Here is a 16219-nt window from a genome sequence, read left to right as displayed (position 1 = left end):
TCTCATACAACTTTAACATAACATCCCAACTCCTGTACTCAATACTTTGATTTATGAAGGTCAATATGCCAAAAGTTCTCTTTACAACACTAACCCCTGTGACACCACTTTCAGGGAATTATGTATCTGTATTCCCAGATCCCTCTGTTCTACCGCACTCCTCAGTGTTTTACTATTTACTATGTATGTCCTTTCTTGGTTTATCCTTCCAAAATGCAACACCTCACACTAGTCTGCATTAAATCCATCTTCCATTTTGCAGCCCATTTTTCCAGCTGGTCTAGATCCATCTGCAAGCTTTGAAAACCTTCTTCGTTGTCCGCAACGCTCCAATCTTAATGTCATCTGCAAAGTTGCAGATCCAATTCACCACATTATCATCTGAATCATTGATAAAGATGACAAACAACCTTAAAACTTTCCTATCACATACTGTTTTTTTAAAGATATAACCTATTTTTGTGGTTTCCTGTCATATTTTAAGTCTACTAGTATATTACCCACAAATCAAACTGTTTTGGTCAGGCAAAGCATTCCTGGGCATGCACTCAGTGCAGGTTTTATGCAAATGTTGTCTTAGACCTGGGCATGCTTAGTTAGGATAGATGCAGACAGGCTATAAAAGCAGCTCACATATACAGATGCTGTGCATTACCTTGGTATAGATGAATGCAGGTTGATACGTGTTCTTCAGGCAATAGAATAGTGAGTGTACTTAACAATGACATTTATAGACTTCATGAAGATTCAATCAATGTGGCAACAGCTGCAATACATTTTGTTACATTTATGGGGAGTATATACTTAAGACTGAAAGATGCAACATGACTGCACTTATTAAGACAGCCTATGAGTTCTACTTCAGTTGTAAAATTGGTAACCAAGACAAACCCTGAGCTCCTCATATTTGTTGTGCAACATATGGAGTCAACCTGAGAGCTTGGCTCAGTATCATTATCAATTAATAATGCTAAATTCAATAAAGTTAATTTAATATTTCTCCAACTTCCTACATGATACAACATATCTGAAATTATCTTTGCATTCAGCTTGAAGTTGTCTATCATAACCCCCCCCCAGTTTTTTTTTTTCAGGAAGCAAACTTTTTGAAAAAAATGTCCAGTGTTATTTCCCCTGCGAGCATGCACTCAATAGATGACCATATCTATCTCACCATCACTTCAGGTACCATTGACCACATTGCTGACCCTCACCTACGCGTTCTGCTGTTTCATTCAACTCTCCAACATGCTGGGGCAAATTCTGTGCTGAATTGCAGGGATCACTGGCCACTTTCTCACCTCGGTGCAATGAGAACCACTGGCAGGTTTCGCTGTTGCTGGACCCCGTGCCTCAAAAGGACATTCAGTGGAACCAATGCATTCCTAAGGTATGGCATGTATAATACATTCCCTGGGCACCGCTTGAAAGGGGCAAGTCAATCAAGCCATCCTCTGAGGAGCAGAATTTTTGTGCAGCAGTTTGGCTGCTGCTAAACAGTTCAAACTCTTGAGATGTAATGTGTTGGTTACCATGGGAACGGGAGTAAATGCCGTGATCTTCGTGGAGACAATGCTCCACGCCAGGTCGCCACTGTGAGCATCGCTGGAAGTGTCGCATGTAAGGCGTGCACTACACTGAAGCTGAGCCGTAGAACTGTGATAGATCAGAAGTTGCAAGGAACTGGGTGTATGTGTGTGTGAAAGTCCATGTCTGTAGAGTATGTACTCAACTGTGTGAGCATGTAATGTATAGACAGCCACTGATATCGGAGTCCAACCTAGGTCCAATGTGAATGTCTATATCATTGTTTAAGTAATATAGTAATCAAGTACCATTCGACGCTATCTCCTTTTTGTCTCCCATGTGTTAATTAAAGTTACATGTGATTGTAACTTGTTTCCAGACTCATCTCTCTGTGAATCCACCGAACCTGATCCTCTTCCCAACACGACAGATGCATCTCCTCCCAGGACAAGCTCTTAAATTTTAAATTTAGACATACAGCACGGTAACAGGCCCTTTTGGTCCACACACCTGTGCTGCCCAATGATACCCAATTAACCTACAACTCCGGTACATTTTGAATGCTGGGAGAAAATAGGAGCACCCAGAGGAAACCCAAAAAGACATGGGGAGAGTGTATAAACTCCTTGCAGATCATGCTGGATTCAAACCCCAGTTGCTGGCACTGTAAATTCGTTGTGCAGATGCTATGCTAACCATGCTGTCTTCCATGTCAGATCATCTGAGATGACCTCCTTCTTCAAAATCATCGCTTCCCCTCCACCACTATCAACTCGACCCTCAGCTGCACATCTTCCATAACCCACACATCTACTTCCCCTCTTCTGACCCCATGTGCAACTAGGACAGGATTCCCCTTGTCCTCCCCAACCATCCCACCAGCCTCCATATCGAACATAGCATCCTCTATCATTTCTTCCACATGATCCCACCACCAGACACATCTTCTATGCTCCTCCCCTCTTCACCTTCCACAGAGACTACTCCCTCTGTGACTCCCTCATCCACTCCTCCCTTCTCACCAGTCGCTCCCCTTGTGATTGCAGGAGGTGCTGCACTTGCTTCCACACCTCCTCCCTCACTATCATTCAGAGGCCCAAATAGACCTTCCAAGTGATGCAACATTTCAGTTGTGAGCATGCAGGGGTCATCTAGCGCAGCCAGTGCTCCCGTTGTGGTTCCTTCTACATTGAAGATGCTGGACACAGACTGGGATATCGCTTTATTGAGCACCTTGGCTCTGTACACCACAACAGATTGGATCTCCCAGTGGCCACCCCATTCCCTTGCCAACATGTCTGACAATGGTCTGATGTGCTGCCAGACTGAGACCACCTGCAAAATGGAGGAATAACACCTCATCTTTCAACAAGCACCCTCCAACAAAACATTGACCTTCATAAGCCGTTAGCCCACCCCATCTATCTTTATGTCTCCTTTCCTCAAGCTCTCTCTCTCTTTTCTCTTTTTCCTCTGTCTCCTTCCCCCACCTCTGCATTCACAGAGTCAAACCACCCCTCCCCCAATAAATTCTCACCTTTCCTTTCTCCCCTCTTATTCAAATCCAATTAACACCTTTTGTCTGTTGGTTTGCACGCCTCCCCACCTTTTCATTCCTGCTCCCTAGTCTTTTAATTCAGATGCCTTCCTGCTTTCTATTCATAACTTGAAGAAATGCTCAGGCCTGAAAAGTTTCTTCTATGTCTTTATCTCCTATGGTCGCTGCTGGACCTGCTGAGTTCCTCCAGCTTTTTAGTACAATCACAGCATCTGCAGATGTTCGCATTTCTTGTTTACCTGGCACATAGAGCAGCAGGTATCAAAAGTCTGGAGGCCAGAGTATTATGGATTCATTCTGTCGATGATTGGATGCACCATGATACATTCTGGTCCTGAAGTTTAGAAATTACTTTTGCTTGTGTATCAGGTATTTATAGAGTTTTTCTATGTTTACTATTTTAATTCTTTGTATTAATACCCAATATCAAAATTACGCATTATGAGGAAACTGATGAGAGGTGTTTTATTGACAAAATAGATATGGATATATTGTAATTTTGCAGACCAGAGAGAAATGGTATTTGAAAGGACATTGTCTGTAAATTCATGACATTAGATCTGATATCAGTCTCGAAGCACAGAGTGGCATATAATTCAGTTATATCGCAGTTGACTTGCATGCAAGACTGGGCCGGAACTGGTCGCTTCTCAGTATTGTGGTGTTTGTTTTCAATAATCACTCACTTTTATTTAAGAATTTTAAAAATCATCTCCATGTATACATATTCAATAAAACTCCCTCCCCACCCCTCACCCACCAATCCTCCCCTAAAATATCAAAGAAAGGAAAGAAGGAAAAGAAAAAGAAAAAAAGTTAGAAGAATGTCAAAAAGAAATATGTCTCAATTCAAAGTGATCACTCACTTAAAAAAATAGAATAATATACACTTAAGGAGAAAGAGACATAATGTTACCCAAGGAACACGATGATAGTTTTAAAATGATAGTCTTCATTTCCAGTACGAATGCAGACTTGATGGAATAGTTTACAGGAATCCAAAAGCCCTTCCATAAAACTATACGAGTCCATTCATCATAGGATTTGGTTTCACAATTATCCACAATTGAGATTTTAAAAAATCTGGCAAGTTTGACCCAAATCAGAATTGTAATGTGTGCTCTCCATAAAATTTGGAACAAATACTTTTTTAATTTGCCCCCCTGTGCTCCAAAGTTTGTGATCAAACGATTCACATGTGATTAAAAAGCGCATGCCAGATTTTGTTCAAGGCTATTTCTATACATTTTGGTTTGACCATGTTGAAATTACAGCAGTTTTGATACATAGTGTTTGTGACATTTTGCTTCATAGGTGTTTGTGATTACTCAGGTGCAGGTATAAGAGAGCTAGGCTTGTTTCTGAGCTTTTGATCACCTTTGGAATCTGTAGTTGCCATTTTTCAACATGAGGACCAGAGTTGTGCCATTGAAAGTCAAAGAAACCATTATGAGGCTGACAAACAAGAATAAAATAGTAAGAAACATCACCCAAACCTTAGGATGACCAAAATCAATTGTATGGAACATCATCAAGAAGACAAAGCATGCTGGTGAGCTCAGTAATCACAAAGAGACTGGTAGACCACGGAAGACATCCACCGTTAATGACAGAATTATCCTCATAATGAAGAAAAATCCCCAAATGCATATCTGTCAGGTCAGAAGCCCTCTTCAGAAGGCATGCGAAAATGTGTCAATGACGACTGCCCACAGAAGACTTCATGAATAAAAATACAGGGGCTACATTGCAAGATGAAAACCACTAATTAGCCATAGAAACAGGATGGCCAAATTACAGTTTGCCAAGGAGTATTTAAAAGAGCCCACAGAATTCTGGAGAAAGGTCTTGTGGACAAAATAGACCAAGATTAACCCGTATCCGAGAGATGGCAAGAGCAAAGTGTGGAGGCATAAAGGAACTGTCCACGATCCAAAGTGTACCACCTCATCGGTGAAACATAGTGGTGGGGGTGGGCATGTATGGCTGCCACAGATATGATCTGACTGCTGATGGCAATAACAAAATGAATTCTGAGGTGTACAGAAAGATCTCATCTGCTCAAGTTCAAGCAAATGCCTCCAAACTCATTTGACAGCACTTCATCCTACCGCAAAACAATGATCCCAAACATACTGCTGAAGCAACTAAGGAGTCAAACTAAAACAGGAAAATTCTTGAAGGGTCAAGTCAGACACCTGATCTAAATCCAATTGAGCATGCCTTCCATATGCTGAAGAGAAAACTTAAGGAGCTGAAGATGGCTGCATTAGAGGCCTGATATTCAGCACCTGTTGATGAATATGAATCACAGACTTCAAGTAGTCATTGCATGCAAGGGACATACAACAAAGTATAATTCAATGTTCGCTGTATCTATGCTTTTAATATCTTGGCCAATATTTATCTGAATGAAAAAGACTAAAAACATTTTTCTAGCCATTTGCAAAATATTGTTTGTGGTAGTTCTTGGCCATGAGTGTCCAACAGTACACTTTACAAATGCTTTAGTGGCAGCAATTTGTCTTGGAATATCCTAAACCGGACACCGGAAGCATTATTTGAATCCACATCTGTTTCTGGATTGTTGCCTGTGTTTTATGGTGGGGATGGGAAGGGGCATTAGTTCTTGATGACTCAAATGGTTCCAGAGCACAGGGCTGCTCGAATTCTTGATCTGGTTCTGACAGTTAGCTTGGAATAAGGACTAAAACACACAACCCAGAAGCAGATGGTCTGGATATACAGCTGGTTTCCTGTAAAAAGTCACCCAAAAACAGGTTTATCTTTTTATATCACAATCAATCCAAAACATTAAAAATAAATTCCTGAAACTTGCTAATTCCTGTATTCCAAATTTCTTGCCAGAGAAGCAACACTGGCAAAGATTTGCAGCAAGTTTTAGTTTCACTCGTGAGATGATTGGAGGAGCACCAGATGCACATTTCCCTTGGTTCCATTCCAACATTTGACTGCATTTATCGAATGTCTCGTTACAGAGAGCCAGAATTTGTATCATAGTCTACAGCCAGACACAACTTCGGACTATCCAAGTAACTAGTGCACACACCTTGGTAGCCATTGAATGTTTCATTTGGTTGAAATAATATAGCGTGGGTCTTGGCCAATGACCTGTCATTGCAATATCTTCACATATTACATGAGGGTTTTATTTTGAAATAACTTATTGATTTACTGTGAAGCCCAGGTCAAGTAGTACAGTACAAGCCATGAGGCTGGACTGGAGGCGAAGTCGAGCTGAACACTTGCCAGTGTTGCTTCTCTGGCAAGAAATTTGGAATACATGAATTAGCAAGTTTCAGGAATTTATTTTTAATGTTTTGGATTGATTGTGATATAAAAAGATAAACCTGTTTTTGGGTGATTTTTTTTTACAGGAAACCAGCTGTATATCCAGACCATCTGCCTCTGGGTTGTGTGTTTTAGTCCTTATTGCAAGTTAACTGTCAGAACCAGATCAAGAATTCGAGCAGCCCTGTGCTCTGGAACCATTTGAGTCATCAAGAACTAATGCCCCTTCGCATCCCCACCATAACTCAATCCAATCTGTTCACCATTGTTGAGTGATTTTGCCAATTGGCGCAAGATTGCAGGTGATCCCAGTCTGTGAGCGAACATAACCAGAAGTTAGAACTCAGAAATTCTCACCTGAAACAGCTGCCCGAATATTGTTATCAAGCAATGTATTATTGCAACAAAATCGATTTCTATATTTAAACCAACGCTTTCTCTCGCCAGAAGTTGTTCGGATCTAATGTTGGGATTCCCGTGACATAAACCAGGTTCATCAAAGTCCTCCAAATCAGCGGAGCACTTCAGTGACTGGGGGAGGGTGGGTGGGAGGGGGGCGGGGATGAAGGGGGATTGGTTGGCTTGAGAGCAGATTTTACGGGAATAAAACGCATTTTCCCGGCTATGTTTCCAAAACATTGCAACGACAGGATAAAACCCCCCCAGGAGCATCGTCCAATGGTTCTGCGCATCGCTCTCAACAAGCAATGATGGGGACGGCCAGAAACCTGTTGGTTCTCTGCACCTTCGTGCTGGCAGGTTTGTGTGGGGGAGAGGGGGAGAAGGAGAGGAAGGGGGGGAGAAGGAGAGGAAGGGGGGGAGAAGGAGAGGAAGGGGGGGAGAAGGAGAGGAAGGGGGGGAGAAGGAGAGGAAGGGGGGGAGAAGGAGAGGAAGGGGGGGAGAAGGAGAGGAAGGGGGGAGAAGGAGAGGAGGGGGGGAGAAGGAGAGGAAGGGGGGAGAAGGAGAGGAAGGGGGGAGAAGGAGAGGAAGGGGGGAGAAGGAGAGGAAGGGGGGAGAAGGAGAGGAAGGGGGAGAAGGAGAGGAGGGGGGGAGAAGGAGAGGAAGGGGGGGAGAAGGAGAGGAAGGGGGGAGAAGGAGAGGAAGGGGGGAGAAGGAGAGGAAGGGGGGAGAAGGAGAGGAAGGGGGGAGAAGGAGAGGAAGGGGGGAGAAGGAGAGGAAGGGGGGAGAAGGAGAGGAAGGGGGGAGAAGGAGAGGAAGGGGGGAGAAGGAGAGGAAGGGGGGAGAAGGAGAGGAAGGGGGGAGAAGGAGAGGAAGGGGGGAGAAGGAGAGGAAGGGGGGAGAAGGAGAGGAGGGGGGGAGAAGGAGAGGAGGGGGGAGAAGGAGAGGAGGGGGGGAGAAGGAGAGGAAGGGGGGAGAAGGAGAGGAAGGGGGGAGAAGGAGAGGAGGGGGGAGAAGGAGAGGAGGGGGGAGAAGGAGAGGAGGGGGGAGAAGGAGAGGAAGGGGGGAGAAGGAGAGGAAGGGGGGAGAAGGAGAGGAAGGGGGGAGAAGGAGAGGAAGGGGGGAGAAGGAGAGGAAGGGGGGAGAAGGAGAGGAAGGGGGGAGAAGGAGAGGAAGGGGGGAGAAGGAGAGGAAGGGGGGAGAAGGAGAGGAAGGGGGGAGAAGGAGAGGAAGGGGGGAGAAGGAGAGGAAGGGGGGAGAAGGAGAGGAAGGGGGGAGAAGGAGAGGAAGGGGGGAGAAGGAGAGGAAGGGGGGAGAAGGAGAGGAAGGGGGGAGAAGGAGAGGAAGGGGGGAGAAGGAGAGGAAGGGGGGAGAAGGAGAGGAAGGGGGGAGAAGGAGAGGAAGGGGGGAGAAGGAGAGGAAGGGGGGAGAAGGAGAGGAAGGGGGGAGAAGGAGAGGAAGGGGGGAGAAGGAGAGGAAGGGGGGGAGAAGGAGAGGAAGGGGGGGGAGAAGGAGAGGAAGGGGGGGAGAAGGAGAGGAAGGGGGGGAGAAGGAGAGGAAGGGGGGGAGAAGGAGAGGAAGGGGGGGAGAAGGAGAGGAAGGGGGGAGAAGGAGAGGAAGGGGGGAGAAGGAGAGGAAGGGGGGGAGAAGGAGAGGAAGGGGGGGGAGAAGGAGAGGAAGGGGGGGAGAAGGAGAGGAAGGGGGGGAGAAGGAGAGGAAGGGGGGGAGAAGGAGAGGAAGGGGGGGGAGAAGGAGAGGAAGGGGGGGGAGAAGGAGAGGAAGGGGGGGGAGAAGGAGAGGAAGGGGGGGGAGAAGGAGAGGAAGGGGGGGGAGAAGGAGAGGAAGGGGGGGGAGAAGGAGAGGAAGGGGGGGGGAGAAGGAGAGGAAGGGGGGGGGAGAAGGAGAGGAAGGGGGGGAGAAGGAGAGGAAGGGGGGGGAGAAGGAGAGGAAGGGGGGGGAGAAGGAGAGGAAGGGGGGGGAGAAGGAGAGGAAGGGGGGGGAGAAGGAGAGGAAGGGGGGGAGAAGGAGAGGAAGGGGGGGGAGAAGGAGAGGAAGGGGGGGGAGAAGGAGAGGAAGGGGGGGGAGAAGGAGAGGAAGGGGGGGGAGAAGGAGAGGAAGGGGGGGGAGAAGGAGAGGAAGGGGGGGGAGAAGGAGAGGAAGGGGGGGGGAGAAGGAGAGGAAGGGGGGGGAGAAGGAGAGGAAGGGGGGGGAGAAGGAGAGGAAGGGGGGGGGAGAAGGAGAGGAAGGGGGGGGGAGAAGGAGAGGAAGGGGGGGGGAGAAGGAGAGGAAGGGGGGGGGAGAAGGAGAGGAAGGGGGGGGGAGAAGGAGAGGAAGGGGGGGGGAGAAGGAGAGGAAGGGGGGGGGAGAAGGAGAGGAAGGGGGGGGGGAGAAGGAGAGGAAGGGGGGGGGAGAAGGAGAGGAAGGGGGGGAGAAGGAGAGGAAGGGGGGGGGAGAAGGAGAGGAAGGGGGGGGGAGAAGGAGAGGAAGGGGGGGGAGAAGGAGAGGAAGGGGGGGGGAGAAGGAGAGGAAGGGGGGGGAGAAGGAGAGGAAGGGGGGGGGAGAAGGAGAGGAAGGGGGGGTGGAGAAGGAGAGGAAGGGGGGGGGGGAGAAGGAGAGGAAGGGGGGGGGGGAGAAGGAGAGGAAGGGGGGGGGGGAGAAGGAGAGGAAGGGGGGGGGGGGAGAAGGAGAGGAAGGGGGGGGGGAGAAGGAGAGGAAGGGGGGGGGAGAAGGAGAGGAAGGGGGGGGGAGAAGGAGAGGAAGGGGGGGGGGAGAAGGAGAGGAAGGGGGGGGGAGAAGGAGAGACCAACACTGTGGTGCGAGTTTGGGGGGCTCGCAGTCGCGCTTCCAGTTCTGATCAATGTCATTTACATCGCGAGGCGGTATGAGGATGTCTTGAAGGAGTCCAGCTCGGAGAATGCCTTCATCTGTGACCATGAGACTTGATTAAGTAATGACTTTATGTCATGTTACGATGAAGAACGGGAACTTCTGAGTACCAGTGGTTGCTATTGGGATACTTCGAGTGGGCTCAAGGTCCTACGCGCCTCCCCAGTTTTTCTCCTTTAATCCCAATGTTCTTTTCGGGAAAACCTGTCTCTCTCGGCTTTAAGTGGCGGTTTATCGGTGCCTTGTTTAACTCCTCAGGAGCTTGGGTGGGTTTGGAACGTAGTCCGCTGTTGTGACCGTCCAGAAGCCGGACAGTCCTCGTTCCATTCCAGGTTCTGCAGTCAGTGCTCACTCACTCGTCTTCTCCCCACCCCCTCTTATTTATAGATTCCGAACGTTTCATTCAGTGAGCTGGGAGATACGGAGTTGCCGCTTGTGGAGGCAATCACCGCATCTCCTTGCAGGCTCGATGGAGAGTTGCTTTCAGAGGAGACCTCCCTGTCCACGTTGCCATTGTCCAGAACTGAATGGTCGGTCGGGGGCGGGGTAGTGGCCACGTACCAACCCCATCCCACTCACCTCTTCATCTCCCACCGGGCGATGTTCATTCAAATGGAGAGAAATAATTTAACCCTTCCCATTTCTTCTGCTGAGGTTCCGACCCTCAGTGATTCCGGAGAGAACCCTGAATTGGTGGTTGGATGGGGGTGGGGGGGGGTGGGGTAATGAATCTGATCACCAACCTAACAACTGCACAAAACCCAGGAGCCTAGGTTACTGTTGATAGTTCCTGCGTTTTGTACATCATCTTCAGTTATCAATTACAACGTTAATCGATCATCCCAGGATTATACAGGGCACCTGGTCCACGTCTCAACTGAGAAACTCTCCGTCGGCGTATCTATCACAGCTCAATGGTCGCAGAAAAGAAATCAGGGTTGTCCATTGTAGCGGCAGCTTTGGTTTTAAAGCGTAGGGTCTCACGTCCAGTCTATGAAACGTCTGGTGCTTGATATTTCGCCCTGCAGACTGCAGGAAGCCACAACGCCGACTCTTCAATGGACTTTCGTACATCAGAAGACTTTTGCTGAAGTCGAGCCGACGGTGCTGAGTTTACAGCGACCTCTTGGCAAACCGCCCCACATTCTGAGATGGAGTTCATCAAGCCACGCAGCCCTGATCAAACTGAACATGCAACACGGAAGAAAGAGGCCGAATCTTTACTAGAATCTAGAACCTTGATTTAACCCTTCATACAGAAGTTTGCCCATACTTTATTTCTTCTCATGACCTCAAAGACGTATTTGCACGATGAAGAAATTAGCAGAAATCACTCGTGCGTTCAGTGGAAGATCTGCCTCTGTAACTTGCAATCAGTAGATTAACCCCCAAACATTAATGGGGTTTGCATTCTCGTCTGTGTTTGGAGACTGGATCAGAGGATCGGTGTGTTCACTGCACGCTGTTCTCGGTGAAGGGCGATGACGAGCAATGAGCTTGCCGTAATTTCCCAGAATAGGATCAAAATTTATCCTGTGACGATGCACCAGGAGCAGTTCTCAATGAACTGGTCGCCCTACCTGTTGTGTGGCCAGAAACAGTTGTACAAGATGCTTATTCCAGTTACTGCTCATTTGCTGCTCAAATGAGTTGGAAATGGGAGACAAGTGTTCATGAAGTATAAAGCTGCCATTCCCCTGACTCCTTTATATCCTGTGAATGGGGTGTATAATTTAAGAATTGAACTTTAGATCCCGTGTACTCTATATGGTCCACTCATTCAATGTACTGCAATATTCTGAGCAGAGCTGAGGGATTGTCCAGTGTACTCTATATGGTCCATCTCATTCAATGTACTGCAATATTCTGAGCAGAAGCTGAGGGATTGTCCAGTGTACTCTGGATGGTCCATCTCATTCAATGTACTGCAATATTCTGAGCAGAAGCTGAGGGATTATCCAGTGTACTCTATATGGTCCATCTCATTCAATGTACTGCAATATTCTGAGCAGAAGCTGAGGGATTGTCCAGTGTACTCTATATGGTCCATCTCATTCAATGTACTGCAATATTCTGAGCAGAAGCTGAGGGATTATCCAGTGTACTCTATATGGTCCATCTCATTCAATGTACTGCAATATTCTGAGCAGAAGCTGAGGGATTATCCAGTGTACTCTATATGGTCCATCTCATTCAATGTACTGCAATATTCTGAGCAGAAGCTGAGGGATTATCCAGTGTACTCTATATGGTCCATCTCATTCAATGTACTGCAATATTCTGAGAAGAAACTGAGGGATTGTCCAGTTTTAAGCACCTCGTGCAAAAAAAAGAATTCAATCAGATGATCTGATTGAAGACCGAATTGATCAGAGATGAGATGGGGATTGAGAAGGAAGAAGTGAAAAGCAGAGGCCTTTTTCTTCACGTTGATAAATATGAATAATGCCTTCTCATTATTTCTGAACATTTACTATAAGCAATGATGGTAATTGAAAGGATCAAGCTAAACAATCAGGGAATCAGTAGAGATTTGCAGAATTTGGCTGTTGGCCTATGACTACGCGAGTGTACATTATAAAGAAGTCAGTTTGATTATGACATCTATCTTCCCTGTCGAATATGTTAATTGATGGTGATGTGATTGTTTTTTAATATATTTTAATGAAAACAATGCATTCAAAGTTATCACTGCCAGTTACTAAACTTGGTTCAATATAGAAATGCTTTTTCAATCAGTGAAATATTTATTTTTTTCTCCTTTTTTTTAGTGGATGTGATCATGGCAAGAAAACATGCCCTTCATGATTTTCTGAAAACATCTGGATTAAAGTTGAAGAAGGAGTCCCTCCCGCATAAGTCTAAACCTGTGACATCCATTGAACAATGCGCAAAGCGATGTACAAAATACAAAGGATTTGTTTGCAGGTAAATAGACACTGAATAGTGCAATGCATGTATAATCCCAGCACTGCACACAACATAATGAGAGTCTTATAGAGATAAGTGCTATTGAATAATCGCACTGGTTGTTATCAACTCTTACTCTTATCACCAGAGCCCTCCTTCTCTCTACCACTCTCGTATCTCCTGGGTATCTCCACCTCAGCAGCAACGGTTGGTTTGGGCTTCATGGGTGAATCTGGCAGAGGATGGCAAAACAATGTGCATGTTTGGAAGGATTATTCTGAAACAACAATTCTCTGCTCCTCCCTGGTGTCCAAAACTGTGCTCAGTGGCTGCACCATCCACCCAGTTGATTACAAGGGAAGCTGGGTCTGATTTACTTCAAGGAAATGGAGAGCAGCCTTTGTATGAGCTGTCTTGTTTTGATGTTGGTTCATGGGGCAGAAAATGAAGTTTGTAGACATTCTCCATTCATCAAAATTTGCTCATTTGTGATATCAATGAATTTTGCTGATTTTTAAAAAAGTCACGGCACCTCTGTATGATGTGAATTTGAATTGGCAGTTGCAATTTTTTAAAACTGTGTAGCTCTGGTGTTGCACTATAATTTGCAGGTATTACTATGCTAATTCAAATGTCAAAAATCATTTTTGATTTTTTTTTTCCCTGTTTCTTTGTGGTCCATCATATTGTTGGGATCTGTTCCGAGAATGTTGTTTTGGCATATTGGCCTTCATCAATCAAAGTATTGAGTACAGGAGCTGTGATGTTATTGTAAAGTTGTATGAGGCCAAATTTGGAGTATTGGGTGCAGTTTTGTTCATCCAACTACAGGAAACATATCAATAAGACAGAAAGTGCAGAGAAGATTTACTAGGATGTTGCCCAGACTTCAGGAACTAAGTTATAGGGAAAGATTAAACTGGTTAGGACTTTATTCCCTGGAGCATCGAAGAATGAGGGGAGATTTGATAGAGGTATTTAAAATTGAGGGGGATAGACAGAATTAATGTAGATAGGCTTTTCCACTGAGGATACAAACCAGAGGAAATGGGTTAAGGGTGAAAGGGGAAAAGTTTAGGGGAACAACTTCACATGGAGTGGTGGGAGTGTGGAATGAGCTGTCCAATGAAGAGGTGAATGTGAGCTTAATTTTAAAATTTAAGAAGAATTTGGACAAGTACATGGATGGGAGAGGGTGATGGACTGGGTGCAGGTCAATGGGACTAGGCAAAAAAAAGGTTCAAGACAGACTAGAAGGGCCAAGGGGGTCTGTTTCTGTCCTGTAATGTTCTATGGTTCTGCTAAGGAGAACCTTTCTCTGAATGATTTAATTATATCTCCTTGACATCTTTTCCCACATTTCTGTAGTCATGAGATTTAACATTTTGTATCAATGTTCCCTGCCTTTTATTTTAATATTTAATCTCACCATCCCATATTAACCAGCTGCCTCACATCAACACTCACCTTCTGCATTGTTGCCTGGCAGCTGCAGTGAGCCAGAGAGAAGATATGGGTGGCACTGTTGAAAAGATGGAGATATGTGGGAGAGCTGAGTTTAGGCTGCATTAAGAGGCAGGATGCATTACTTGTAGAATCAAAATTTATTGTCATGAACATGTCACAAAATTTGTTGTTTTGTGGAAGCATCACTGTGCAAATATTATACAAGCCACCTTACAAATTAAAAAAAATAGTGCAAGGAAAAAGTCAAAGCAGTATCTGTGGTTCATTGTTGATTTCAGGAGTCTGATGGCAGAGAGAAAGAAGCTGTCTTTGTGCTGCTAAGAGTGAGCCTTCAGGCTCTTGCACCTTTTTCCTAATGGTAGCAGAGTGAAGAGGGCATGGTCTGGGTGGTGGGGGTCCTTGAGGATGGAGGCCGCTTTCTTAAGCCTCTTGTAGATGTTCTCGGTGGAATGATGCCTGTGATGTCACAGGGTGAGTTAACAACCCTCCGGAGTTTTTTCTTGTCCTGAGCATTGGCAACTCCGAATCAGATAGTGAAGAAACCAACCAGGATGCTCTCCGTGGTACGACTAATGAAGTTTCCAAGAGTCTTTGGTGACATACCGAATCTCCTCAAACTTGTAAAAGGTCTTGTAAAATGGCCTTGAACTTGTTTGCATTACAGAGTGTAGTTGGCTCTACATGACTGACATTTTCCTGGAATTAATATAATAACCATACCTGGGTCATATCTTGTTAGTTTGGAAATTCAAATAGGTGCTTCCAAATTTGTTGGTCAGATCAGCATGGAGTGATCTTATTGCCACACAATGTGGGAGGAATTGCACAACACCGTTCCAATGAGCAATTTCTGTTGGTTGCTCCAGGAACAATCATACTTAAGACTGGGATTGCTTTATATCCAATTATTTACCTATCCTTCGTGTATCTTCCACCCAACCCCCTGCCCTAAACCTTGTATCTCTCTGGTCTACTCAGCCCATTCCCAGGTCCTGATTCTAATGTGGCATATCCTATCTCTGAGCCTCTGACTGCTGAATACATACAACAGGTTTTGATCCAAGAGATGTTTGTAGAAGTGAAATAACTTGATAACTGAAGTGAATTTTAAAGGGCAAATGATTGAAGCTGCTTCTCCCAACTTCCTAACTAGTATCTGCCCCTTTGTGTCCCAACACTAAGTTTCACTCCACCAATGTAATCAGGAAACTTGCTCATCAGACCAGATATTCTCATCCAAGGTCTTCCAGTCTCGTACCATGAAGGGATTTATTTCAAATGCCACTGGGCCTGCTCAGCTAATCAAAAAGGTGTTTTAATCAAAAGAAAAAAACAGACTGGGTGCCTTCTGGGAACTCCTGATCTTTGAGATCCTCAAGTTGTGTGGTGTTAATTTTAGTATCTTGCAACGGTGGCAATTCAACATAATGAGGAGCACAGGGGATGTAGCATCTGGAATTTATAAGGAGTTCATTCTTATAAAGGCTTCACTTTGAGCAAGGTGGGGTTCTAAATAATAAAACACTCAGCAGGTCAGGCAACCTTATGGAATCAGAAACCGGTTTAATATTTCAGATCAAGGACCCATCATTAAAATTGGGGTTCTGTGTATTTAAGAAGAGCAGAGGAGCTCATACTTGTCAAGAGTTTTGTTTAGGCAATCTGCAATAGATTCCTGTACACCAGTAGTTTTCAAACACCTTTCTTCCCCCCCCCCCCCCACTCTCATACCACCTTAAGCAATCCCTGTGCCATAAGTGCTCTGTCATTAGTAAGGGATACTTAAGGTGGTATGTGAGTGGGGAGGTTGAGAACCACTGCTCTAGACCCAATTGGTACTGAAATATTTTGCTTGAGGAAAAATTGTCAATGGCCCATTTCCTTTGGAGTTATGAAACCGTGCACATAACGAGTCGATTAGGTACGATTAAAACAGTGGTTTTCAAACCTTTTTTCCACTCTCATACCACTTTAAGTCATCCCTTACTAATCACAGAGCACCTATGACACAGGGATGATTTAAGGTGGAATGTGAGTTTTGGGGGCAGTTTGAAAACCGGTGATCTACACAAACCTGCCAATCCACACAAAAAAAACATAAGAACTAAACGAGTCAAGCAGCATCAATGGGAGTTTTAAAATAAAAAGTCAATGTTTCTG

At 45.6% G+C, this 16219-nt stretch overlaps 1 protein-coding gene and 1 long non-coding RNA gene across 6 annotated transcripts in view; one reads left to right on the top strand and one right to left on the bottom strand.

The window, feature by feature from the left end:
- The window catches only part of LOC138748804 (uncharacterized), a 143383-nt gene that overhangs the window by 31807 nt on the left and 95357 nt on the right, over positions 1–16219 (bottom strand). The window lies entirely within an intron of this gene.
- Positions 7047–16219, top strand: part of LOC138748803 (hepatocyte growth factor-like) — a 39198-nt gene continuing 30025 nt past the window's right edge. For 2 of the 3 annotated variants that reach the window (XM_069909576.1, XM_069909574.1), the window contains exons 1-2: positions 7047–7156; positions 12454–12610. In XM_069909576.1, coding sequence (XP_069765677.1) covers positions 7105–7156; positions 12454–12610 — 209 coding nt within the window. In that variant the 5' untranslated portion in view covers positions 7047–7104. Of the gene's footprint in view, positions 7157–9638; positions 9744–12453; positions 12611–16219 lie in introns of those variants that run through there. The other variant, XM_069909575.1, reaches the window with a different exon arrangement.

The sequence above is a fragment of the Narcine bancroftii genome, chromosome 13 (genome assembly GCF_036971445.1).
Source record: "Narcine bancroftii isolate sNarBan1 chromosome 13, sNarBan1.hap1, whole genome shotgun sequence".
NCBI classification, from domain to species: Eukaryota; Metazoa; Chordata; class Chondrichthyes; order Torpediniformes; family Narcinidae; genus Narcine; species Narcine bancroftii.
Note: the sequence above shows the minus strand (reverse complement) of the source record. Positions and strands in the feature narration are given on the sequence as shown.